Below are 27,649 nucleotides of genomic sequence, written 5' to 3' on the forward strand. Positions count from 1 at the left end.
AAAAACAAAGTAAAGCAACAATCAAAATAGACAAACAACAAAAACTCAACATAACAATTGTTATATTATTTATTCTACATCAAAACTATTAAAATAATAACAGCTTTGACATTATGTTGAAGCAAAAATAATTTTTTTAATATAAAACATAAAAACTGTAAGGCATACTCTGAAACTTCGGGGGAGATTTCAATACTACAAAATTATGACAAACGCAAAAACGTGAACAATGAATGAGAAACTTGAGTTGCATCAAACTTTTGTTGTATTTTAAGAAGATTTTATTTGTCTGTAAAATTTGTTAATCTTAAAAAAATACATTAAAAAACCAAAGTCCATTTGCATCGATCGTTAGCTTGCAGGTTATATTTAACCAAAATCATCAATGGGGCCATAAATGAGCCCCCGCACCACACTTTGATACCCCTGAATTAGAAAAAAGTAGAAACTGATTGTGTGTTCAAGTATTTCTGCTGCGTGTCCGAGTGTTTGGACTTGTGTAAATCTGGTTCAGACCTGGAGCAGAAGTCCTGGAAGGATCTGCGGACCGGGAAGCCGCTGCGCCGGATCTTCACTGTTTCCAGCATGCCGGAGTACCTGAGCTGGTTCAGAACCACCGTCTGGTCGAACTGGTCAGGCATCTGCAGGAGAAACAGGAGAAACATCAGATGACTAAATTAACCCGCGCCCCCTGCCGGAGTGACAGGAATCTGTGTGTTATTATCTAACAGGATGTGATACAGACGTTCCTCTGCCCTCATAATCACAGACTGATCTATGACTGCTCTGGCTGACCTTTTCAGCACTGAACGTCCTTTTGATGGCTGTGAGGATTGATTCTGGAGGTCTGGTTTGACTCAATATCACAGCCACAAACACTGTGCTTCCTGGGTATTATGAGGCTGATAACAACATGTCTGGAGGTGATGAATGGAAACAAAGAGGCAAAAAGCAAAACATTAAAGCTGCAGGATGCAACTTTTATATATATAAAAAAACATTTTTTAACATATTTTTAAAAATTGCAACCATGTACACACAGTTTGTTATGAGACAGATAATCTGTGAAAAGATTGATCTCTGTTCTATTATTACTGTTAAAAAATGCACCGCTCTCGACCAAAATCAACCAATCAGAGCCTCCATTACAGCCTCAGCATTCACAACAACGACTGCGACTGACAGCGCTAAGACCCGCCTCCTGGCTCTGATTGGTTGCTTCTAGTTCGGCAGAGGAGCTTGATGTTGTGATAGTTTCAACAAATATGTAAAAAAAATAATTTTTATAAACTGCAGCTTTAACAGTTTTATAAACCTTCAGACAAGCCAGCAGTCCCAGCACACGTAGCACTGAGATACCAGTGACAGAGCGGCATTCAGAGGAAGCCTTTCTCTGAGGCGACGCTCGTCACCCTGTAACCCCGGCGGGCGTAAGCGGGGTGGGGTTAGCGCCATATAAGTGGGAGCTTTCATTCCCTCTGGTAATACCCCCTTTATTCAGCAGGTCTCCCCTGATAGCCGCTGCTGGCCCATTTGGGTCGACTAGAAGGGAGGCCAACTCCCCAGCAGACCCTCCCTGGCCGATTGAATGGAGGCATTTAATGCCACCGGCCGCAGGGAGCTCTTCGTTAGCATAATTAGCATTAGCATACGGACGGCGATGCGGCCGAACAAAGCGGGCGGTGTCAGGACGACGTCCTCTGACTCCCGCATCTGTCTTCATTCACCGTCGTTTCCTGTTTCTGCTTCGCCTTCAGGGAGTTCAGAGATCCTTCCTCTGGTCAGAACAAGACTCCGTGTCCCACATCCAGATCCAAAAACCTCAGAGCTTTAATAAAACATCTATGGCAAATATTTCTATGCTAACAATAGCTCAATATCAGCTGGACCAATAAAAGTAACATTCAGGGATTTGATGGATGGAGGGATGGATGGATGGAGAATAAATAGATGAATGGAGGAATGGATGGGTGAATGGATGGATGGATGGAAGAATGGATGAATGAAGGGATGGATGGATAAATAGATAGATGAATGGATGGATGAATAGATGGATGGATGAATGGACGAATGGAGGGATGGATGGATGGAGGAATGATGGATGGATGGAAGAATGGATGAATAGATGGATGAATGGACGAATGGAGGGATGGATAGATGGATAGTTTCAGTCTTGAACAGTTTCCATATGAAATGAAATCTCGTTTTCTATCCTTCCAATATGTTTTTGCTCATAAATAAAAATCTTAACCAGTTCTTCCTTGTTGGTATTTCGTTAGTCTGCAGTAACAGGAAGTGGTAATAAGTAACAACAGGACAATCAGGCGCCTCCAGCAGAGGGAATCCTCTGGTCCTCTGCTGACTGACGGATGACAACAATAGCTGCTGCCTCAGCCTGACGTCTCCAGAGATCGGTGCATTCACAGGAACAAACGGGGGCGTGGCGGTCTGCCACTGGGGGGCAAACATGTGGGGGCAGCTGAACTCAGGGTTCGCTGTCCATCTCTCAGCCCAATCAGACGGCATGGAGAGCTGCAGAGCTGTTTCCTGTATCAGCAGCAACTCAAAGCCTCCCAATAATCCCCTGATCAGATAACAGGATTCACTCTGAAGTGTTGGCACGTAAAAAAAATCTAATTATCTCATGACATTTCAAAGAATGACATTTTCCTTCCCCGTCTGAGACTTACAAAGTTCACGCTGTCTCATGGGACAAAATGTAAATAAGTTATCACCAAACTGAAAATCCATCTGGTTCAATTAAAGGTTAATTAATGCAGGTTCAATCTAATAACATCTCCAATATGCTGTGAATAAAGCAACACGGTTTTACCAGCAGAAGCGTCTGCATTGACCTTATTGTAACCCTTAAGTTTCTAATATGAGACTGCAGCTGCACATTACAAAGTAATGTTAAAACTAACCTGATTACCCACTGTTAAGGTTTGAAGTATGAGACGTTTCTACATTCCTGCTTTGACCCACAAACTGAGAGCGATGAAATCCCTGAAGCTGCTGTTTGAGACACTCGGTTCTGACGGAGGGATCCATCAGAACCCTGGAAGATCAGTCCAGCCCAGCAGGAGGAACAATGGCGCTGGGCGTTAAGTGCAGATAAATCCAAACCAAACTGTCTCTTTTGGACTTAAAGACGGGTCTGTTTGAAGAAGGATTGGATTGGAAAAGCAGCAGCACTCAACATGCCTGCAGGGGGCGCACTGTGCAGATGAAACCCACAGAGAAGCAGCAGCTCACTGCATGGTGATACTATGATCAATATGTGGTATTGATCATTAACAATAACAGCTGGTTGTCAACCTGATGGACAGAATGGATAGGAAGATGAGGATGGATGCTGATGGATAAACATGGATGGATGGATGACAGAAAGAAAGACAGATGGATGGAAGAGTGGAAGGATGTATGGAGACTATTATTTCCAGTCTAAATCACTGATCATTTGATTATTTTTTCTCTGAATCAGAGGATCTGATGTTTGATCTCAGTTAATCTTCAGAAACCTCCAGGTCTGAGGCTGGCCATAGAAAATCATCTCTAAAGGATTTCTGTGCTGTCCAGAAATGAAACTGGGAATCCAGTTTCTGCAGCTGCAGGTGAAATCAGCAGATTGCTTAAAGGCTGAACAGCAAAATGTGATGATGACAGAATTCAAATAATTAGATTTTTCTTCCACTGATATCGGGCTGGACCAAAGAACATGTCTGTTTTTTTAAATTAATTATTCAAAACTGTACAAGTGACACTTTAGAAAGATAAAACACTGCAATTAGGTAATTATATCCCAATATAGCATCACAGATTGATAGTGTAGGGAAAATAATCTGCTTTAAGTAGAAGTGTAATCTCATTAGAAAGAGAAGAGACCAGAATGCCCCTTCCTCTTCATTAACCTGTCATTTACCGAACAGCCGGCTCATCCCATATCCAATCTCATTAATTTCATGCCCTCCAGGTCTGATAATAATCACAAAGATAAGCTCACTGGCTTCATCTCAACTATTATAAATGACCATGCATCATTTCAGAGCTGAAAGCCTTCATGTTCAATTATCCTAGAAAGGAAACAGGGAACATCGGAGGAGCCATGTGCAGAAAAATGCACCAAACACTTTCAGCTTTACAGCTTTGACTCGTGTTTCAGTTCCAAACACAAACTTCAGGATGTTTCTAGATGTTCGGACAATCTCCTGCAGCTTGATGCTAACGCCTAACAGGTGATTGAGAAAGTTGTGGAGCTCTCTTCAGACATCTAAAGGCTCACATTTTATAATCCAGACAAAACTACCAATTACAACTTTCAGACAACGTAAGAAGCTTGTTTTGTGTGTCAAACACAGATTCATCCAATTTTAATATCACAGCTGCAAATTTAAACCCTGTTCACTTACAAACACCCCCCTTCAGATCTGCATCAGGTCTCACCTTGCATCTTAGCGTCTCCTTTCCCTACAGGATTCCTTTCCTTCCAGACCCGACAGAAACTTCCCAAAGCTGCGGCTCCTCTGCGCTCTGCTCCTCCAGCACACCGACTCCTTCACACACATTCATCCACCACGGAGCCAAACAAAGGCTTGCAAACCCACAGCTCCACTCCCCCTTTTAACGTGGGGAGGGAGGGAGGGGGGGCGCGTTGTCATGGAGACGCATCTCCTGCTGAGGCCAATTTGTTCTGGCCACTTGTAGGGTCTGACTGCGTGTGTGTGTGTGTGTGTGTGTGTGTGAGGGAGGAAAAGGGCTGGATGTTTACATTTAAACGTGTCCAACCAGAGCAGCTGACTGGTCTGGTGAAGTGGTCAAACTGGACCGGGTCGGAACAGAAAATACTAAAATAATTCAAATAATCAATAGTTATATGGATATTTTGATTTTTAAACGGGCAAAACTTGAAACATTTTGGGAAAAATGTTAAAAATGCAGTAAAAACCTCGTCTAATATGGAACAAATTGGTGAAACACTGAGTTCCTCTAAATCAAGGCTAACACCCACCTGGTAATGCTGCTTTTGGATTTTAATAACTGAACAATGACCAATATATTGGTTATTAATTAGCATGATGTTTTTATCGATCTGCCTTGTTGCTGAATCGTGACCCTGATTTTCTTTATCAGTTTCATCTACATTTTTACATCATTCACATTTTCCTCATATTTTTACTGTCTCCTGTGAAAAAGTCCCAGACCTGCTACTGGTCCATCATTATTACTGTCACTTCACATATAAACACAAAGACTGCTGCGCTGCCAGCAGACCAAAGAGTTGCTATGGTGACGAGTGAGCAGCTGTTGTTCTGACAGCGTTTAGGAACCAGAGAGGCTTTTTAGTAGTTCTGTCTTCATCGTGTCTTTGTGCAGAACATCCTGTCATCTAGATGAGCTGGATGTCAGCGAACACAGAGACAAAATAAGACACAAAGGCTGAGGTGGAGTTCTTTTGTTTCCTCTGAAGTCATTTCTGACTGACGGAAACAAGAAACAAACTTCAGTAATTATTTTAAGGAGGAACTCAAGATTAGCCTGGTTGTTTTTTGGGGGGGTTTGCCATTTTTCAAGCTAGAAAAGTGTGAATATCCTTCAGAAATCTGCTTTGATGGTAACTGTCCACTAAAACGCAAATGCCTTGTTTATGGGAAGATGCACAGTATTGTAATGTACGGTGAAGAACATTATATATTCTGCCACTACGTTGATATTTCCATACATTCTCCACATGATTATTTTAAACTTAACTAAACATGTTTAACATAATTTTTTCATGTTCTGCCTTTAATCAAACTCAAATCTTAAATCTGCTGTTTTGCAACACAGAGTAAAGCAAAGCTTCAGTTTTGTCTGTTTTCCTTTCAGTCCATGCTCTTCTTTTAAGCCTGAGCTTTAATCTGATTTTAATAAACATCCATGAATAAACCTCTAATTGCTGAACATTCAACCTCTTTTGAAACTGCTTTCACTTGAACCCCCCGTCCTCCTTTGACACCTGCTCTGAATCAAACAGGCAGATAACTGGGGTCCCTCTCAGGGGTTTGGGGGCTGTGTTACTTTGACCCCGGTTTCCCCCCTGGGGAGACGCCAACATGCTCTCCACCTCACTACATTAAGCTCCACTCAGAGGTCATCAGGCCTGTTTAACATTCGATCTGAGGAAAGGTCCAGATGGCCGTTCTTCATAAAACGTGCTGACTGCAAACATTCAGCAGAAACAGTGAGGACAGTTTTTGTTTGTATTTCTTTGCTGCATCAAAGCTAGCAGACTATTGGGAAACCTTTTCAATGTATTTGTTAGAGCAGCAGAGGTCAGCTTGTGGGTTTCCATTTCAAATGACTGAATGTAATGTGAAATGTACAAGTACTGACCGTTTGCAACTACCAGTCATTGAAGGCGCCGTGATGATGGATAGAAGTGAGAGTGAGTGCTTTTAGAAGAGGCACAGATAATATCAGATCTGATGTCATCAGGGATGACTGTAATGTCATCAGGGATGACTGTGATGTAATCAGGGATGACTGTGATGTCATCAGAAATGACTGTGATGTCATCAGAAATGACTGTGATGTCATCAGAAATGACTGTGATGTCATTGATGACATCACAGGCTGTTACATCAGAAGCCCTTGAATAAAAAAGTTGCTAGCTCAGCGCAGCATTGCTACCATGGCACGTAGGCGACGTCGTGAGCAGCGCTCCTCCTGAGCGTGGGAGGAGGCGATACTACAGGCGTAGGAGGCGCAGAAGCGGCTACTATCGCCGTAGACGCAGAAGGTACCGCCGGCGTCGTCGTTATTACTAGTCGCTAACGTTGACCATGTAGCAAGCAGTTTAAAAACCACAAAAAAATTATAAAAAATAATTAAGAAATAAATAAAAAAATATTTCTTAATTATTAATTTAAAAAGTATATATAAAAAATATTTTTTATACCTTAATGATATTTTTATTATAATTTTTAAGTGCTTGAAAACGTTGTTCATGTCATGAGTGACATCACAGCCGTTCTTCAGTGATGTCATGAGCGGCTCAAAGCCATCAATGGCACTAAAAAAACTACATAATGACACGATGCCTGCATCATGTCATTATGTAGTTTTTTTAGTGCTTTTCCAATTGAACTAAAACTTTGGAGGCACAGATCATTTTAGTTCAGATGACAAACACAGTCAAACATTCAAAAATGTAAATTCACAAATTAAAACAAAAACCTAACAAGTAAGACTTAGAATGTATGTTAGCGTAAATTTTCACTCATTCATTAAATTATTACAACTTATTAATTAATTCTCCAATGAAAGAACAGTTAAAATAGAGATACACATTCTTATACTAGACTGTTTAACAGCATTCACGTTTCAAAATGTTTTATTGTTAGAAATGACATTGCAACATTCCTGACCGATTTAAGCCTGTGGTTGAATTGCTCCTTAGTTCTGCAGACCCAGCTGTTCTATTGCTGTCAGGAAAAACCGACAGGAGAGGCTGCAGCATCCTGAACACGATCTATCCAGATAAAAATCATAATGAGGTTTATAAAATGCCCCCTCTAGCGGCACTTTGTGAGGTTCATCTGTTGTCACATAAACATTTAGCAGGTACTATAAAACCAATGGAAGAGCAACAAGAAAATTATTATACAAATAATTAAATTGAAAATGATTACAATCAGTTAAAATTCTTAAAATAAGAAGAAATTATGAAAGAGTAATTTGAATAAAATAAATAAATATCAAATTTAAAAAATTGAAAAAAATAATAAAATACATTAGTCAAAATAAGTACTGAAGACTTCAGCTGCCATGCTGAGACGGCTGCATTGGGTGGAGGCTCCAGTGAGACTGATGATTAACTGTCAGGACATCCCCTTAAAAAACTGCAAACAAGAAAACGATGCCGACAAAAAACACCGTTGGTAAACAATAAACTGACCACAAAGCGTCCAAAGAGAAGAAAGACCCGCAGCAGGCTAACACTACGGCTAGCGAGAGAAGAAAAGCTAACGAAGCTAACGATACAGAAAGAAACCAAAAACATTTAAGTTGCAATAACAAGGAATGATACGTACTGATATTTATTCAATACTTCGTATAAGAGCCTTTGTTGTTGTTGATGTGATGTGACATCATGGGGTAGCCATTTTGTTCCAGCTTCATTCCTTAATTGTTTTTCTGATTTGTATTTTTATTATTTTTCAGTGTTTGAAACACCCGAGCAACTACTTGCCACAGCTACACTTCCCTCGCCCGCGGCCAGAGGAGGCGTTTTTACGCCTCTTCAGGATGCGGGCTTTGGGATTCTTGCGGTTCCTCTTACGCCTGGGGGCGTCAGAGGACGAGCGCTTTCTGCGTCGTGCTTTACGTGCCATGGTAGCAACGCTGTGCTCAGCACTGTTTTTTTTATTCAAGGACTTTTGAAGTACTGGTTTGTGATGTCATCGATGACATCACAAGAGAAAGCCTGTGATGTCATCGATGACATCATAGGAGAAGGCCTGTGATGCCATCGATGACATCACTATCGGTGATGACATCACACCTGATGCTAACTGTGCCTCTTCCTTTTTCATCAAAATGTAGTTCTAAATCATTTAAAGTGAAACATTTGCTCAGGAACCAGACTAAAGGTTAAAGGTTAAAGGTTAGGACTTTACATTCATTTGTGTGAACAGTTATTTCTATCTTTAAAATCTTAACATTACTTGTTTAAAAATTTATATTGACCTGTTTTACAATAAATACTACATTATTTGAAAGCACTAGTTTTTCTTTTTGACCTTTTGTCAAAACCCGACCTCCTTCACCTGGAGGAACCCGACCTCCTTCACCCGGAGGAACCCGACCTCAGACAAATTAGTTGGGTTTATCATTATGAATGCACTGCAGTCAAAGAGTCAAGCTGGATTCAATAAATTAAACACCACAAATGTCCGTATGCAGCAGTAACCTTTCAGGCGTGCGGTACAAATATTTATACACAGCCTGATCAACACGGTTCAGATATGAACTGTCAAGTAGTTGCTCACCAGCTTTATGAAAGTACAAAATGCACCTGAACCCGGGGAGCAGAGAAGGATGCATAGATCCAATAACAGATAATATGGTTGGACAAATATTTGGATGACTTAAAGTATAATAATAAATTAGATGAGAAATATTCTCCAGCGATGCTAATTTTGATCAGCAACAGCGTGCTGCATCATCACGTAGAGCAGAGGAAAGGTTTGACTAGAGCAGATTAACGTAGCCAGACTGTCCACTGTCCACATCATCTAAAAACAAAAATCAGGAAATCAACACAAGTCGGACTCTTTTTGAATGCGACCCAGGCCACTTGCATATCCGATACGTATTTGATTCAAATGTGACCTAATGTCCAGGTTGCATTCCTCCGACGTTCACTGATACTCAACAAAAGTCCGTATTCTGCTTCCTGATACACGGAGCAGGAACAAAAACAGCAGCCATGACGGACTGTAATGAGGATTAAGTTGTTAATGTGCTGCTCTGGTCTGAAAACAACTTCAAATGTGTAAGTTGTGCTCCACCGTTGGGATCCATGTTTACTTCACCAAACACAGAACACTGACGCTATTGCGCCCTCTACTGCGCAGGCGGGACACGTTCAGGTTGTTTGCCCGTTCACACTGCAGAACAAAACCTGGTAAAACATTTTGGTTTGACAAAAGAATCTGAATTGGGTCACTTACTTCAGGCTGCAGTGTGAACACAGCCTAAGATGTCATGGTGTAAAATCATGCATGGCACAGAAGGTTCCCCTGCTCAAATCAGCACAGGTCCAGACCCGTCTACAGTTTGCCCAGGACCATTTGGCTGATCCAGAGGAATCAAGGGAGAAAGCGATGTGGTCAGAGGAGACCAAAGTAGAACTTCCTGGTCTTCACTCCACTCACCGTGTTTGGATGATGAAATGATGAGAACCATCCCAAAAATACCATCCCTACTGTGAAGCATGTGGGTGGAAGTATCATGCTTGGGGGTGTTTTTCTGTATATGGGACAGGATGATGTCAGTGTATTAAGGAGAGGATGACCGGGGCCATGTATTGATAGATGTGGGGGGACATCCTTCTCTTCGATACTCCACCAGGTGAGATCTCGCATGGAGCTCCAATCTGAGGGAGATTGACTGTCAATCCGAGGGAGATTGACTGTCAATCCGAGGGAGATTGACTGTCAATCCGAGGGAGATTGACTGTCAATCCGAGGGAGATTGACTGTCAATCCGAGGGAGATTGACTGTCAACAGGAGGTGTTGTCTTTGAGCAGCTCTTTGGTCTTAGCCATGTTAGCAGTTGGAGTGTTACTGATTGTGTGGGACGAACAGGAGTCTTTATGCAGCCAACGACCTGAAACAGGTGCTTCTAATTTAGAATAATCAGCCGAGTGAAGGTGGACCTTGAGGGCCAGGATGTTTGCTGATTGCCAGGTGTTCAAATACTGTAGCAGCAGTAACACACAACTAAATTATTTAAAAAAAAAATCATACATTGTGATTTCTGATTTTTTAGATTATGTCTCACAGTGGACTTGGACCTAAGATGAAAATTTCAGACCCTCCATGATTTCTAAGTGGGACAACTGGCAGTATAGCAGGGTGCTCAAATACTTATTTTCCTCACAGTAGTGCAGTTAGCTTCACCACAGTGTCTGTCTGTCAGAGGTTTTCTCTACGTCCGTCTGGCGGAGCCATCTTGCCTTAGCATCATGTCAATTGTTCAGAGTTTGAACGTTTTATCTCACTGCCTGCTGCTATGATCACCTGAACTGTAAAACTGGGGGAACCACAAAAATCGCCGTCTCAACTGTTTGCTGAAAGAATATGGAAGACGGCAAGGAATATTTTCTTTTTCATCACTTTGAACCTCTGCGCTCAGAAAGGCATTATTGGGTTTAATAAAATTATTTTTTCGCCGTGCAATAACAATTTTAAGCCAAAGTAAATGACAACATCTACCTATAGGTTTTCATCAATGCACACATTGTAGCTATTGTGATTCCGAAGGAAATTTTTCACATTGGTGGAAAATAAAATTTTATCTTATTTTATATGTCCTTATAATACCATTTGTAGTGTTTTAAATATTTTCATGGATTCTGTACAGCATTTTGGATCGTTTGACAGTTTAAAGTGGAACTATGTTACTTTCAGTTGTTCTAAAATATTATGTGTATATTAAACTTTGGTGAAATTGGGCCTCTCTCTCTCCATTAAGTCTTATAGTCATAAAGGTCTTTGTTGTGTTAAAGTAAAATAAATTATGGATAAAAAACTGGCGGCACAGATAATGTCAGGTCAGACGTCATGAATGACATCACAGCCATCCATCTGTAAGAGATGACATCACTCACACATCTGACTTGACATTATCTGTGTTTTAATACATTTTTTTCCTTTTTTTGTGATTTTTTAACTGCTTGCTACATGGTCAACGTGAGTGACTAGTAATAACGACGACGACGGCGGCGGTACCTCCTACGTCTACGGCGATAGTAGCCGCTTCTGCGCCTCCTACGCCTGTAGTATCGCCTCCTCCTCCGTCTGTAGGAGCGACGTCGCCGTCGCCGTCTACGTGCCATGGTAGCAATGCTGCGCTGAGCTAAGTGGCTTTTATTCAAGGTCTTTTTAAATAAGCGCTTGTGATGTCATCGATGACATCAGAAACGGTGATACCATATTTATGCAAATTGTGATTACATGGAGTGATGTCATCAATGACATCACTCCATGGACGTTTTAAAGTGAAAGGTGACGTATGATCGACCTGGGTTTTATGCTAGTGATTATCTATCTGGAAATTTATTTCCTGCAACATTTTTATTTGTAAATTTGTATAAATGTCAGCTTTTTATTGTCTTTTATTTCAATTGTTTCAGTGCTGGTTCTGGTTCTGTTGGACCTCAGTGTTGACCATGACATATTACTGAATGGACTGGAGAGTTGGGTTGGACTCTCCGGTCCAGAGATTAACTGGTTTGAATCTTACATAAAGAACAGGGATTTTTTTGTTTCAATTGGAAACTTCTCATCAAAGAGGTCAAAGGTCACATGTGGGGTACCCCAAGGTTCAATCCTAGGACCCCTCTTATTCAATATCTATATGCTCCCACTGGCTCAGGTTATAACAGGAAATAATATCAGCTACCATAACTATGCAGATGACACACAGCTCTACATTATGATGTCACCAGGTGACCTTTGACCCCATCCAATCACTGAACAAATGCTTAGAACAGATAAATGTGTGGATGAGCCAAAACTTCCTCCAGCTGAACAGAAACAAAACTGAAGTTATTATTTTTGGACCTAAAGTGGAACGATCTAGAGCTATAGATCTAGAGTTATAGATCTAGAGGTATAGATCTAGAGTCAGTGCACAGCTTCAGTTATTACAACTAAAAACCAGCGATCAGCCCGAAACCTGGGAGTAGTGATGGACTCTGACCTGAACCTTCAGAGCCACATAAAGACAGTCACAAAGTCGGCCTTCTATCACCTGAAGAACATTTCCAGGATTAAAGGACTAATGTATCAGCCAGATCTAGAGAAACTCATCCATGTGTTTATCTTCAGTCGTATTGATTATTGTAACGGCGTCTTCACAGGTCTGTCCAACAAATCAATCAAACAGCTGCAGCTGATCCAGAATGCTGCTGCTGGAGTTCTGACTAAAACCAGGAAGATAGAGCACATAACACCAGTTTTAAAGTCTCTCCACTGGCTCCCTGTAGCTCAAAGAATAGACTTTAAAATACTGTTGTTAGTTTATAAATCACTGAATGGTTTAGCACCACAATACATTAAAGATCTGCTGCTGTTGTATCAACCTTCCAGAACCTCTCAGGTTCTGGTTCTGGTTCTGCTCTGCATCCCCAGAACCAGAATCAAATGAGGAGAAGCAGCATTTAGCATCTATGCACCACAAATCTGGAACAAACTTCCAGAAAACTGTAAAACAGCTGAAAGACTGACTTCCTTTAAATCTCAACTAAAAACCCACTTGTTTAGAGTTGTATTCGAAACGTAATCAATTACAAATTTATTGATGGAATTTGATTTAATGTGTTTTTATTGTTGATTCTCTGTTGCATTGTGTTTCTGTGTTTGACTGACAAAGCACTTTGAAATGCCTTAATGCTGAAATGTGCTATACCAATAAAATTTGATTGATTGATTGATTGATTGAATTGCTTTTCCATCATAATATTTTTGTTTTCTTAATTTGTAAGTTATTTTAATTTTAAGAATTTTGTCAAAAATTAAATTAAATTAATTTCTTCTATTACTTTTTCAGTGAGAGTTTTGATCTAATGTGAGCGGCTAACGACGACGGCGACACCACATCGGCGAACAGAGTCAGCCATTGGTTACATCCAAATTTACCACATTTAATTTCCTCTGCAATGTTTCCCATTGATCAGTTTATATAGCTCACTGGTTTGTTATCAGTGACGTCGGACCACTTTATTCAGTAAAGAGTAACCTAATGCGTTGCTATTTCAAATCCAGTAGTCAGACTACAGTTACTTTCAGTCACTGTGTGTTATTATCTTCTTTCATAATTTAATCGTATTTCCTCTACTCGTCTTGTCGAGTGACCGACGTCTCTATGCAACAGAAATGTAAACAATGGAGGGAGATGCGCATTTTGTTGGTGGAAAAACTGCAACTATTTTCAGTTTCTGTCGCCAAGTCCGATTATTATAAGCGGCTTTGGGCTTTCTTTTTACGTCGCTTACAGATTTAATGAGAGGCGGGTTGCGCCTTTTTGAGCTCAATTTGAACGTGAAGTTGCTCATTTGGGCTTGGAAATAAGCAGAGACTCATAATAAATCCCAGAATTTGTCCGTCAATAAGGCAGTTTTAGTCAGTCTCTCCCTGTCCATCGCTTCCCGGATGATCCGTCCCGCTGGGTCCTGTTGGTAGCAAAGCCGTATCGAACTAAGGGGTCTTTGAAGAATTTTTAATTAATATGAGTTACAATAATTTCCCTTTGGATCAATAAAGTATTTTTGAATTAGAATTGAATTGAAGAACTTTTAAAGTAACAGCCTGTGATGTCATCAGTTACATCACATTTCTGACAATCACTCATCACATCAGACCTGACATCATCTGTGCTTCTTTCTTATTTTGCATTACTTTTTTTTTAGTGCTTTTCCGTGCTTGCTACATGTTTACCGCGAGCGGCTAAGACAGACATGTCTCCCTCGTCTACGTCCGGAGGAGACGTTTTGACGCCTCTTCCGGCCGCGGACTTTGCGAATTTTGCGACCCCGCCTACGTCTCAGAGGGTTGTCGTCGTCAGAGGAGGATGACGACGACGAGCGCCGTCTGCGTCGTGCTCTACGTGCCATTGTAGCAATGCCATGCTAAGCTAAATGGTTTTTTATTCAAGGACTTCTGAAGTAACAGCCTGTGATGTCATCAACAACATCACTCCGTTCTTATCTATCACTGATGACATCACACTTGACATAATCTGTGCCTCTTCCTTTTTCATCAGAATGTAGTTCTAAATAATTTAAAGTGGATTGAGACTGAATATTTGTACCACATGTTACTGATTAACAAAGAAACTGAAAGGAAAACAGATTTGTATTGTATTGTATTGTTATTGGACCCAGCGTTACGCTTAAATCTCTGATTTATTCTTGAAGCATACAATGTAATGATGATATAATCCATCACACAGGTTGTAGTTATACTGTTGATCACTGCAGTATGCAGCTGCTCATGAGGCATTTGTCCATCTTTAACAATTGTCCAGACTGTTTGGGTTTTGGAAATGAATAAACTCCATTCTGCCCTCTTGAATGGATGTTTCCCACTGATAACCAACTATTTTTACCCATTACTTTTCATCAAATCGTGATGAGCGTATCCTGATCATAGTGATAAACCCCAATAACCTTGACTGAGGTTCAGTTCCTCAAGATCAAAGCATGTTTATTTTTTCCAGTCAGACCCAGAAACAGAGGAAGTGGAGCATCCCACATCCAGCAAGTCATTTATGAATGGTGAGAGATCAAGAAAACGCTTAGTCTTTTCCAGCATCCATTGTACAGCGAATACAGTCAGAAAACTTGCTGACCAAGTTTAAGATACAGACTCAGCACCTCAGAGTGAGGGATGTAATCATCCCTCACTCTCTTCTACACCGCCATCATTTCAAAACACTTGCTCTAGCATTGATTCCTAAATCACCAAATCAAGACCTCCTCTAGTGAAAACAGACCACAATCTTCAGCCAGGTTGTTTTGAAGCAACAGATTGGATTTCCCTTTGCCAGCCAAATGGAGAGGACATCAATGTCACAACTGAGTGCAGCACAGATTATATAAACGTCTGTGTGGACAGCAGCATCCCCACCAGAACAGTGAGATGCTTCCCTAATAATAAACTCTGGATCACCAGTGACCCAAATGAACTGTTAAACAAGAAAAAAGAACCTTTATGGAACAAGGGAGTTATTGATGAGTATACAGAAGCAGCTCAAAGTCAGGAACAGAAAGAAGCTGGAGAAACAGGATCAGAGATGTTGTCAGGGATGAAGAAGACCGCAGGCTTCAAGCAAAAGGAGGATCAGAAGTCTGGACAGAGCCAATGAGCTGGACACATTCTTCAACAAATTCAGTTTAGCTCATCATTCTCCTCTCTTGACATCCCACAAGATTTTGGAGAGACTCCTGCTGGTGTTCATCTGGACAACAGACTGGACTTCTTGAGGAAGCTAAGATCCTTCAAGGTTTACAGAAAGATGCTGCAGATCTTCTGTCAGTCTGTTGTTGAGAGCGTCATCTCTTCTGCCATCATCCTTTGGAGCAGCAGTATCAGAGTCAGGGGCCTAAAGAGGCCCAATAACCTGATAAAGAAGGCTGGTTCTATTCTGGGGATGATGACGGGAAGAAGGAGTTTACATAAAATCCCAGAATTCACTGTAATGCAGACCGCTGCAGGAGTTCCTCTCTGAATACAGTCTCTTTAATTAAAATGAGTTACAACATTTATTTTCCCTTAGGGATCAATAAAGTATTTTTGAATTTGAAATGTGCTGTGTAGTGGTTGCTAGGTGACGGGCTGCGTTCCGCTGTGGTTGCTAGGTAACGGGTTAGTGCCAGCAGATTGTGACTTATTAATCGGTATGTTTTTAAAACGGCTCATTTTCCAGACATGAAAAAACTCTGACTTATTGCTGGAAAACAGCCGGGTGTTTTCTTAAGCACTGGGATTTTTTCTAGGAGTTGTAAAAACCCAAACTCAACCAGAAAGATGTGTAAAAAATGAATATTGTATAATAAGGTTCCCTTGAAAAAATCCAGACACGGAGACATAAAACCTGCAGGACAACATTCCTGGAGGACTGGATTTGAGGATCCCTGATCTACTGGTTGTATGACAAGGAGGAATTTACAGGGAGAAGAAAAAGGCAACACTTTTCAGTTGCTACATGTTTCTCGTGAGCGGAAAACCTGTACCATGTACCATGTAGCAACAGACCTACCTCATGCGTCTGCGGACAGAGTAGATGTTGTGGCGCCTCTTGTGGCTGCAGACCTTGGCAGGCTTGCAGGCCGTCCTGCGCCGATGGGCGTCAGAGGACCGCTGTCTTTGTCGTGATCTACGTGTCATTGTAGCAATGCTGCGCTAAGCTAAATTGTCTTTCATTTAAGAATTGTTTTTAAGTAACAGTCTGTGATGTCATCAATGACATCACATCCATGCCTGATGACATCAGACCTGACAATGTCTGTGCCTTTTCTCTTTTGCAACGTATTTAACAACCGTTCACCGGAGCGTCCTGGTACCGACGGTGGGCATGCCTTTTATTTTCCAAGTTAGAGGATGTGGCTTGTAACCAAGTAAAAACAGATTTCAGCATTCATCCATTTCCTCCCACATCTCTGACATCATATTGTGACGTTAATATCGTATTTAAGCAATTAACAGAGTAGCTCTTTGGACACTACACATAGCAAAAAGCTTTTAAACTAAAATAAAAGCTAAAGTTGACTTATTAAATTTATTGAGTTAATGTTAGCCATCATGCTAGTGTAAGCATTATAGTAGCATTTAAGCTAACATATGTTTTGTTTTTAGCTAACTATAAATCAGAATATACTGATTGGATTAAGTTACTGTTACTCAGGTTGTGAAAGAGGGGGAGACAAAGGTTAAAAGCTAAATAAAGGCCACTAAAGTTAAATTACGATTAAAAAAAATAGAAAAGAAAAAAGGGAAGAGAAAAGAAAAGAAAGAAGAAAAGAAGAGAAAAGAGAAAAGAAAAAAGCACATGCTACAATTTCAACGAGAGCGACTAATGACAACAGACTCTCCCACGTCCGCAGACAGACGAGGCGTTTTGGCGCCTCTTCCGGCTGCGAACTTTGATAGCCTTTCGACCTCTCCTACGACGGGGCGCGTTGGAGGATCGCTGTCTACGCCGTACTCTACGAGCCATTGTAGCAATGCTACTTCTAAGCTAAGTGGCCACTTATTCAAGAACTTTCGAATTCACAGGTTGTGATGTCATCAATGACATCACACCCATGCATGACATCAGTCCTGACATAATCTGTGCCTCTTCCTTTTTAGTCAAAATGCAAGTTGGCATTATTTAAAATGTGACTGTTACCTGTTCGCTACTGAATCAGGTCAAAGGTCAGGATTTTAAATTTATATGGTTGTTTTTTTTTTTTTGCTAAATTCCTCTTGACATCTGTTCTTGAAAAAATTTTATATAGCAGTTTATTTTCTCAAAACCTTTTGATATTTAAATTGGTGGAAATGTTTAACTGTTTAGTTAAAATCTGTCTCATAACTGTTTTCTGCTTCCTGCAAAGAAAAGACATAAAACAGTGAGAACGGCCGAGTTGGTGGTTGTTTGACAAGAAAACAAACAGCCTTTTTTATTTTTTAAGCAATTTCAGAAAATAGGCTGTTTTAAATGTTCTTCAATACAAGTCATCTAAATAATAATTTAAAAAAACACAAAAATATTTAGAGAGATTTATTGTTGTGCCATGAAGATCAGCCAAAAGGTGAATGTCAGCTTAGGTTAAAATATATCTGTGTTATAATATCTGTGTTTTGTTTTTTTAAATACCATCTTCTAATTGAAGTCAAGAGTTCCAGCTGTATTTATTTAATCTTGCTGTCTGATTTATTTTATTTTATCTATTTGATGGAATGCCTTTAGGAGCCTTTTTATGTATGTATCCAGTTGGATGTTCTGTTTAAAGATGTAGAAAAACAAAAAGTTTCCTATTTCTGTTCATGCCGACTTGGAATGAACAAGTCGGCATGACATAATTTCGGCATGACATAATTTTTTTTATGTCAGCATCACCAAGAAGTTTTATTTTTATATTCACAAGATAAGTGTCCAAAACAGCAGCTGTATGATTTAAACTGAAACGTTCATGCTAGTGCTGGGCGGTGGTGAAGGGATAAAACACGCAGTGCCTCAGCTGTAGAGGCCTCAGTTCTCTATGCAGCGGCCACAGGTTCGAGTCCGACCTGTTGACCTTTGCCACATGCCTTCTCCTTCTCTCCTCTCTCTTCACACATTTTTCTGTTTACACCCTGTCAAATAAAGGCCACTAGAGCCAAAAACGAAGAAATAAGCGCATGCTACATGCTTAACGAGAGCAAACCTACTTCAGGCGTCTGCGGACAGACGAGGCATTGTGGCGCCTCTTCTGGCCGCGGACCTTGGTAGGTTTACGGGCCCTCTTGCGCCGGTAGGCGTCGGAGGACCGTCGTCTGTGTCGCGATTTACGTGCCATGATAGCAATGCTGAGCCAGGCTAAGTGGTCTCTATTCAAGAACTTTCAAAGTAACAGCCTGTGATGTCATCAGTGACATCACACCTGATTTGATCTGTGCCTCTTCCTTTTTCATCAAAATGTAATTCAGCATCTTTTATGTTAATTTGTATGGACAGTTCTTTTTGATTTGCTCTTTCGTTAAAACCTTTCTATCTGGTAAAGGTTAAATAAAGGTAATTCAGCATCTTTTATGTTAATTTGTATGGACAGTTCTTTTTGATTTGCTCTTTCGTTAAAACCTTTCTATCTGGTAAAGGTTAAATAAAGGTTAAATAAAGGTCACTGGTGCCCAACCGGTTGTTAAACAAAAAACCCCACTGACATGACAGAGAAGTCATGAAGGGGCAGTAAATGTGCAGGTCTGTTACATTCTGCATGTTTTGTAAAACAGAACATGAACCTATGGCCAAAAAACAGCCTGGAGTTTTTTAAGTAATTGGATTTTTAGAAGCAGTATGGACTTTTAAAAATGTGCAAAATGTAAATTCTGCTTAGTCCATCCTCTCTACAGCAGCCTCCCAGTGAGAAACAATTACCACGGTGCAGATGGAATATCCCAAAACCCATTTCTGCCTTTCAGCTGTCTGCCAAAGCCCTGCATGCTTCACTACCAGAGCCGGTTGCTAGGAAACCTGGGGCTAAAGGTCATCAAGAGAGCCAGACATTTTTTTTCCATCTACCTTGTGGAGGGGGAAGAACTGTTTAATGATTAAATGACAACCAGTTCACACAGACTGTCTGCACTGTGACATCCTGACCCACAAACATTTGCTCTCAGCAGTGCATGTGAGTGTGTGTGAAGCAGCAGGGACTCACCTTGTGTGTGTTTGGTTTGATGCACCGGATGAAGTACGGGTTGGACGAGCTCAGGGTGGCCATCAGGGAGTGCAAGGAGTCCTGGAAAAACAACAACACTCTTATTTCTTATCATCCTTCTTACCTCAACAGATTCGACTTCTAATTAGCACTTTTACTGATGTAATTAGTGGAAACGTCAGTACTGTAAATATATTTTTAAAAAATCACAAAACAAAATGTATGTATACATAATATGTAGATTTATATGTATATACTATGGAGACTACATACTCTCCATAGTACAGGAGTATACAGAGTATACCGGAGAATATATAGGAATCTATAGTCTATGTAGTACAGCGGAGTGTACGACACTCTTATATAGACTATAGAATTCTGTACTTTCTACAGAATTCTATAGTCTATATAATGGTATAGAACATTTTCTATAGAAAAAGAACATAGAAAGCTCCTCTGCTGTTTGCTCCCAGTTTAACTTGCCTTGAACTGGGAGCTGACTGTGGGCCGTCTGTGCTTGGTGCTGCTCTTCAGCGTGTCCTGCTTGTTTCGGCTCAATACGTGTTCAAACAGATCATAAACAAAATCCAGCCTGGCAAACAAAGGGCGGAGTCAGAAATGGTAAACAGGTGAAAAAGGTCAAAAACATTTTTCATCCTGAAAATCCTTGCGGTCGGTAAAACCACTCAGCCGACCTGCTTTCTCTCAGCATGTTGAGGATGTCGTCCCTGAACGTGTCTCTGTTCTTCTCCAGCATCCCCCTCACATCATACACCACCTGGAAACGGCCACAAGGGGGCAGCGCGGTTTTACACGAGCAAAGCAAAGCAGAGAAGAAACTTTTTTCTCCTCACAATTTTCAGATCTCAATAAAAACAGAAAGTAAAAGCAGTAAAACTGTCAGAGGCTCAGCTGTGAGGCGGTTACCTCTCCTGCATAATGTCTGACTCCGAATAGGTGCACAGCAACACGAGGTTTCACATAAAATGGATTTTTCTGCAGAAAAAGGAAAAAGTCAATTATTATTCTGAGGTAATAACCTTCACAAAGTCAAACAGGACCCACCAGATATATAATTTACCCTTTTTACATTGAACTGGTGCTAAATCAGCTTATTTAATTAAAATTTTATTTCCATACAAATAAAATTAATATTGACCAAGCATAGCTACTGAATAACAGGAGAACATTCCATTCAGGTGGGATAAATATGTAAAAATGTGATTTGGACAATATAATTTATTCTTCCAGTGGTTTCATGACATTTTGCATGAATATAAAACAGAGAGGAGGAAGCTGCAGACCCACCGAGTGCTGGCTGTGGAGTTTCTCCAGTAAGGTGTCGTCTGTGGCTTTGGGGAAGTGACTCTCCTCATTCATCAGCGCCAGCAGACCCAGTTTCTAAGAACAAATAAAAGGTTTGATATTCAAACTGTTCCTGCAGAGTTTAGAGCAAATTATAAATAAATGTTTATTACCAAAATAATCTTGATTTGTCTCATTAACCCACATGTGTCATTTTAATCTGATGTAAAATTGTTTTACAAACTTTAAAACTAAATCAGTTTAGAGTAAGAAATCATCTGCATACCTTCTCTATCAAATCCAGACACTCTCCATTGTCCATCCAGTTGATGTCGACCCAAACCAGGCCCTCTCTGCAGGAAGAGCAGGAACAAATGAACACTTCTGTTTTCCAGAACAACAGAAAACAACCGACAGGAAAATTACGTTTAATTACTGTTTCAGTTCAAAATGAAACATCAAGCGTTTTCCTTCGTCACATTTTACATTTCGAAGCTCCTCACTTCCCCAGATGGAGGCTCCGTTTCCATTAAAATGTCTACAGAAATGCACAAATAACTGAATTTGGGGCGCAGATCCCTTTATGGCCTTTTAGAGATTCAGTGTGTTTATCTGCATGTCCCAGCAGCTGTTTATAAAACCCAGAAAGTGAATGTAAAACTGCTACTCTATCACTTCAGACACCACCGAATCTCTGCGTCACAAACAAAATATCCAAGATCTGAGGTTCCCATACACATCCATTGTTTCATTTACTTTAAGATCATACAATTTTAATATTTTAAAAATGTGAAACTGAAGGAAAAGCTGAAACATTTTTAAATGTTTTTCCATCGTCTGGTTCCCTTCTTTCCATTTCATCCCAGACCTGAAATGGCTGAAAAAGAACGAAACGTTCAGCGTGGAGGAAAACAAACGAAGCATCAACACCTACTTGTTGTATTCAAGTTGCTCCAGGGAGAAAATGTGCTTATTGAAATATTCCTGAAGCTTCTCGTTTGCATAGTTGATGTTGAACTGCTCAAAGCGGTTAACCTGAGGGGAGCAAACCAAAGCACTTCAATTATAAAGAGCAAGAAATTCCTCAGGCTCCTACATCAATCTGAAACTAAATACACAAATAATACAGGACTATTACGAACAGAATTACAAGATCATGTTATAAAGTGTTTATTGTTGATCTCACACATCAAAGAAAAGGTAAATGCAAACCTCAAAGTTCTCAAATCCAAAAATGTCCAGGATGCTGATGGATTTGAAGTCCTCTTTGCCCCGGATGCGCTGGTTCAGCTTGTGAATGATCCAGTTGAAACACTGAGAATAAAGTGCCATGGCCATGGAGTCCCTGGAGTCCACCGCCTTCAGAAACACAGATTATTACTACCAAACAGAGTGCATCAATATTCACTCAGGCAGACATAAATCACCAACTGAAGCTGAAGAAACTTACAGTTAATTTATAATAATACAAAAGGATTTTTGCTGGAAGTTTAAAAGTGTAAACTAAAAGCCGGTGGGAGGCTTTAGAGCAGAGGTGATGTGCTCTAATTCCTTAGTTTTAACGACTTTGTAACTGTGTTTATGTGACTCTGCAGTTCGGGTCTGACTGCATCACTAAACCCAGATTTCAGGCCTGATGGTAGTTTATAACTGTAATAACTGAATCAGTGTGCTGATTAAAAACAATAACTTAAGTTTAATTTCTGTTGAGGTGAATAAACATTGACTTGTCTCTGAATCAGAGCTTCAACAGGTTTAACGTTGTGATGTCTTTATCTGCGTAGTCATGGTAACGGATCTTGTTTGTTAGAATTAACAGCTTTTTATTGTTATTTAAGTTTTTAGCCTGAGCTTCATCACTTGCTGGACTTTGTCAGGAACAGCTCAGAACCTTTATTAAAATAAAATAAATGCATTTTCTCCATATTTCATCCTACATGCATTGACCTCTGACCTGTTCGACTGTTAGCGGCGTGGAGATCTCCTCCCCCCTGAGGATCATGGAGCGGTGAGTCAGGACTTCGGCCAGCTGATCCGAGTTCAGGCCCAGAAGTTCAGACGTCCAACTCAGAGCTGCAGAAGAAAACAACAAAACCGAAAACAGATTTCACAAATATCAAGTAAACTCAGAAACTCTGGAAAGATTTCAAACATTTGTTTTTCATGATAGATTTTTACAACACAGTTAAAAACTACCAGATGTGATTAAAGATGCAGGATGTTTTTCTGTCAGGACAGAGACGAGCTGGTGGAGAAAACAGCAACATAAAAACAGTGAACAGTGTGGAAGGCGAGGATGAATTTTCCAACCTGATTTGGAGGCGACCTGAGCGCCGCCAGCCGTCATGAACTCGATGTTTCCTGCATGCAGAATCCCCGCCAGGAGGCGCAGGATCTCCCTGATGTTCTCCTCTGTGAACTGCATGGTTTGCATCGCGTTCTGAAAACCACAAAGACACGAAGGAGACGCAGCTGAAAAACCTCCGCATGAAAACCAGCCGACCTGCGGCTGAGTTATTAAATGACCTGGTCTTATTTCTTTGTGTCGTTTGGCTTTATTTACAGTCAGTATGTTCTCAGTTTTGAGGTTTTCACTGGTGGAAGTTTATGAAGAAGTTCTTAAACATTGATAAGATACAACCTACATACACCGAGGTGGGAAATAAAAAAGACAAGCAGAACATATACACTGAAATTAAATTAGAATAAAACATACAGACAAAAAAAATCACTTCTATTTAAAGTAACAGCGCAGAATAAAGATAATTTCTCTTCCTAATGTTGAAGATTTGAGACTTTTCTACTGAGACCCACTCTGAGCCTAAACTAGAAGTTGAGGTGTAGTTTAGGTTCTGAATGTTTGCTCAGAGAGACTCTGTGTCGGTACCAGAACGTCCTGAAAGGTGCCGCAGTCGTTGATTGTCTTGTCCTCCGTGCAGCTGGACTGTCTCAGGTAGTGGTAGCTGTCAGGACGCGTCAACCCGAACGCCTCTGCAGAAACAAACACAAAAACAAAACAAAATGTTACACAGCGACGCCAAAACCCAAAGAAACTGTTTGCAAACAAAGGTCAGTTCTTTTCTTAGCTCACCTCTTTGCTGGTTGTTGGCTCCTGCTAATACGGCGTAAAAAATGTGATAGTTTCTCTCTCCTGGGTTCTGCCGAACAACTCGGTTCTGATGAGGATGAATACTGGTCAGAATATTATCATCTGTAGGTTTATGCTTTTAAAATCAAAGCTGATTGCAGAGATGACTAAGATGAGAAGTTTTCCCAAAGCTTTTGTGATATTTTCTCAGTCTAACTTTTAATGTTTAACATCACTTGAGCTCCGGCTGTTGCTTTAATCCAGGGTTGGGCAGTCCTGGTTCTGGAGGGGATGGAGGTCCGGTCTCCTGCAAGCTTTAGATGTGTCTCTACTTCAACACACCTGAGTCACATAATGAGATCGTTAGCAGGACTCTGGAGAACCCGACTGCACCGAGGAGGAGATCCAGCTGTTGGATTCAGGCTGTTGGACCAGAGAGACTCTAAGAGCTGCAGGACACCGGACCTCCAGAACCAGGACCAGGATAATAAACCGCTGGTTTATTCAGACCGTGAAGACTTCAGTGCTACGCTTTAGCAGAAGTTGAGGTTTGGAAGAATCATAAGCACTTACTTTTTCTAGCAGATCTTTCATCAGAAAAGAATCAGTTAAGGTACAAAACAGTCAAATATCTCAGTAGAGTTACAAAATTAATCAAAATGTTAGAAATGAATCCACAGACAAAGACAATAACACCTCAACTTACTAACCATCTATCAGTCATAATCTGGCTGAAAACCATAAAACTATGGCTTACAAATATTAAAAACTGATTTTTAAAAGAATCTAAAAGCTATTTCACTTTCAACAGATATCTGGAGGAAGCCTTTTCTGATCTTAACCACTTCCTACTTTAATTTCTCCAAAACCTTTTCCAGGTGTAAACAGAGGAAATGAGTTTCTGAGTGCGTTTGAAAGGATACAGTCAACAATTCTTCCTCCCTGGATGTTTCCCTTCTGACTGAAATGCAGCTGGACGAACTTCCCGAAGCGGCTCGAGTTGTTGTTGTAGACGGTCTTGGCGTTTCCGAAGGCCTCCATGATGGGGCTGATGAGAGAACGAGTCGTTACATCATCGGGCAGAAGGTGAAGAGAACTGGGCAGTTAGCGTTAGCCGGGATAACGACCTGCTCTCCAGCAGCGCCTCCTCCACGTGCGACGTTTTGTCTCTGCAGGAAACCTCCAGCGAGTGTTGGCTCATGGCGGACAGAAACCTCAAAATCAGCTTGGTGCTTTCGGTTTTTCCAGCTCCACTTTCTCCACTGGGGACAAAGAAACCAAAAAATTCATATTTACAGTTTATAGCTATAAAATTAGAATGGCAATAGAAACGCAGCTCCGGGGGATTTGTGTGTTGTTTACCTGGTCCTTGCTTTTTTTGTTTTATCTCAGGTGGAAAAGTTATTTGGACAAACCGTCACTGAATAGAAACACTGCAAGCTGCTACACGTTTATGAAGCACAACTCTGGACTCAAAGAAAGTCTAATGTGGTCCGATTTGATATGTTTTATAAATTTAACTTGAATAACTTTATAAAAATCTTTATTTGTTTGTTCCATTACCAGCCTCCAGGTGGCGCCATAATGCTTCCCACCTGGCATCATCCATTCTATTTACTGATATTTGTTTACATTCATCAGGAATTATCAGAATCTATCAAATATATATCAAATATATAAAATATCTATTTTATTTGGCAAGAAAAAGAAGTTAGATAAAGTTACACAAACACAAGTTGTTACTTCACCAGACAGAAAATAAATTTTTGATTCCCAAAGAGCTGTTAGCCAAAACATCTGGAAGCAGTTAATAATTAAGAAGGAAATTAAGATTTTGCTCATTTTTTCTGACTTGGCCCTCAGGTACCGGTCTCAGGACCACCGGTCTGGACCAGGGTAAGGGACTCTCTGGACCATCAATAATCACTCTTAATAACTTTGGCTAAAATTAAAAATTAAATGTAGATACTGGATGCAGCAACTCTTCAGTCTTTTCATGGCGCAGTTGTGGCTCTGAACTGCATTTTGCTGCTTTGAGACTCAAGATGTTTCTTTGGATTCTAAGAGCTGCAATAAAACTTACAGAAATGAAAACTAGTTTTTGTACTGCAACAGTTAAAGGACAAAAATCTGATATATTCATCACCATTTCAGGCTGCAACACAAACAAAAGCCACAAACTGTGTGTTACACTAAGCTGGCACTTAAAACAGCTACTCTCCTTTCACTGCGATGATTACTATGATTCTGCATGTCCAACCATCCAGTCAGACACGCTGGACTGGTCTGTAATCACTGGTGCAGCGTGTCACTCCCAGTTAATCACTTACTGAGCGGACAGCAGTCAGTTCTACGACCAAAACATGACACCACCTGCTGGCTGTCTTCGTTCCGTTCTTATAAAAACACAAACCTTGTTTTCATTTAAAACACAGCAGGGACATTGACACTTTGAGTAAGGAGAGAAATCTCCCACCAGAGAAGATGAAGTGACGACTTCTCCGATGCTGTAACAGACTCCAGAGTACCATGCATGAACAAACCCCCTTACCTGAGCTCTCAGGTGAGGCCCGGGTAAGGCTCAGGTAAGGCTCAGGTAAGGCTCAGGTAAAGCTCAGGTGAGGCTCAGGTGAGGCTCAGGTAAGGCTCAGGTAAGGCTCAGGTAAGGCCCAGGTAAGGCCCAGGTAAGGCTCAGGTAAAGCTCAGGTAAAGCTCAGGTGAGGCTCAGGTGAGGCTCAGGTAAGGCTCAGGTAAGGCTCAGGTAAGGCTCAGGTAAGGCTCAGGTAAGGCTCAGGTAAAGCTCAGGTAAAGCTCAGGTGAGGCTCAGGTGAGGCTCAGGTAAGGCTCAGGTAAGGCTCAGGTAAGGCTCAGGTAAGGCCCAGGTAAGGCTCAGGTAAGGCTCAGGTAAAGCTCAGGTAAAGCTCAGGTAAAGCTCAGGTAAAGCTCAGGTAAAGCTCAGGTAAGGCTCAGGTAAGGCTCAGGTAAGGCTCAGGTAAGGCCTTACCTGCAGGCCGGACTGCAGACTGTTTATTCCTTCATCTTCGTTACTGAGAGAAATCCTGTGGTTGACTTTAAATTAAAGCTACGTTCAGATGAGTGCTGCCTTCGGGTTTGTAAACATCTTTTTACAGTTGGTGAGTTATCTGACTGCCCCTCTGCATAACGGTTGGGTAGATTCTTATAAAAGATAAAGTGGGAACTTTAAAGGTCTCAGTAAGGAGGGAAAGCTGCAGAAAAAAGAACGGAAGAAACAAAATGTCCAAAAGGTATTTAATATTTACAGACCTCTAGTCCAGTTTTACAAACAGTAAATAGTGTTTCTCTGCTGTGCTGATGATACTCAGCTGTGTTTATGTTTGAAGCTACAAGAAGCCAACAGTCACTAGCTTCATTTCCATCCAGTTGTTTTGCAAATTCTGAGTAAACTTCTGAAATGTCACAGGAAAGAAAAAAGAAAGGAAATTGGGTTGCTTCCATCTACAAGTTTGGACCGAATTAAACTTGATTTTCAAAGTGCGAATAGCAGCTCAAGCACTATGTTTATGTTGATGCTCCATGTAGCTGTAATAAACAGGATGTAAACTTT

At 40.8% G+C, this 27,649-nt stretch overlaps 1 protein-coding gene across 1 annotated transcript in view; it reads right to left on the bottom strand.

The window, feature by feature from the left end:
• myo10 (myosin X) overlaps positions 1 to 27,649 on the bottom strand; it is a 101,801-nt gene that overhangs the window by 16,427 nt on the left and 57,725 nt on the right. The window contains exons 5-20 of the mRNA XM_044135343.1: positions 25,191 to 25,325; positions 24,987 to 25,111; positions 24,637 to 24,650; positions 24,067 to 24,151; positions 23,863 to 23,966; positions 23,286 to 23,415; positions 22,930 to 23,048; positions 22,188 to 22,334; positions 21,910 to 22,010; positions 21,262 to 21,328; positions 20,979 to 21,071; positions 20,598 to 20,666; positions 20,366 to 20,448; positions 20,154 to 20,262; positions 19,671 to 19,751; positions 517 to 641 (exon numbers count right to left, since the gene is read on the bottom strand). Of these exons, the coding sequence (XP_043991278.1) occupies positions 517 to 641; positions 19,671 to 19,751; positions 20,154 to 20,262; positions 20,366 to 20,448; positions 20,598 to 20,666; positions 20,979 to 21,071; positions 21,262 to 21,328; positions 21,910 to 22,010; positions 22,188 to 22,334; positions 22,930 to 23,048; positions 23,286 to 23,415; positions 23,863 to 23,966; positions 24,067 to 24,151; positions 24,637 to 24,650; positions 24,987 to 25,111; positions 25,191 to 25,325 (1,587 nt within the window). The remainder of the gene's footprint in view (positions 1 to 516; positions 642 to 19,670; positions 19,752 to 20,153; positions 20,263 to 20,365; positions 20,449 to 20,597; positions 20,667 to 20,978; positions 21,072 to 21,261; positions 21,329 to 21,909; positions 22,011 to 22,187; positions 22,335 to 22,929; positions 23,049 to 23,285; positions 23,416 to 23,862; positions 23,967 to 24,066; positions 24,152 to 24,636; positions 24,651 to 24,986; positions 25,112 to 25,190; positions 25,326 to 27,649) is intronic.

The sequence above is a fragment of the Gambusia affinis genome, linkage group LG12, assembly GCF_019740435.1.
Source record: "Gambusia affinis linkage group LG12, SWU_Gaff_1.0, whole genome shotgun sequence".
Lineage (NCBI taxonomy): Eukaryota > Metazoa > Chordata > Actinopteri > Cyprinodontiformes > Poeciliidae > Gambusia > Gambusia affinis.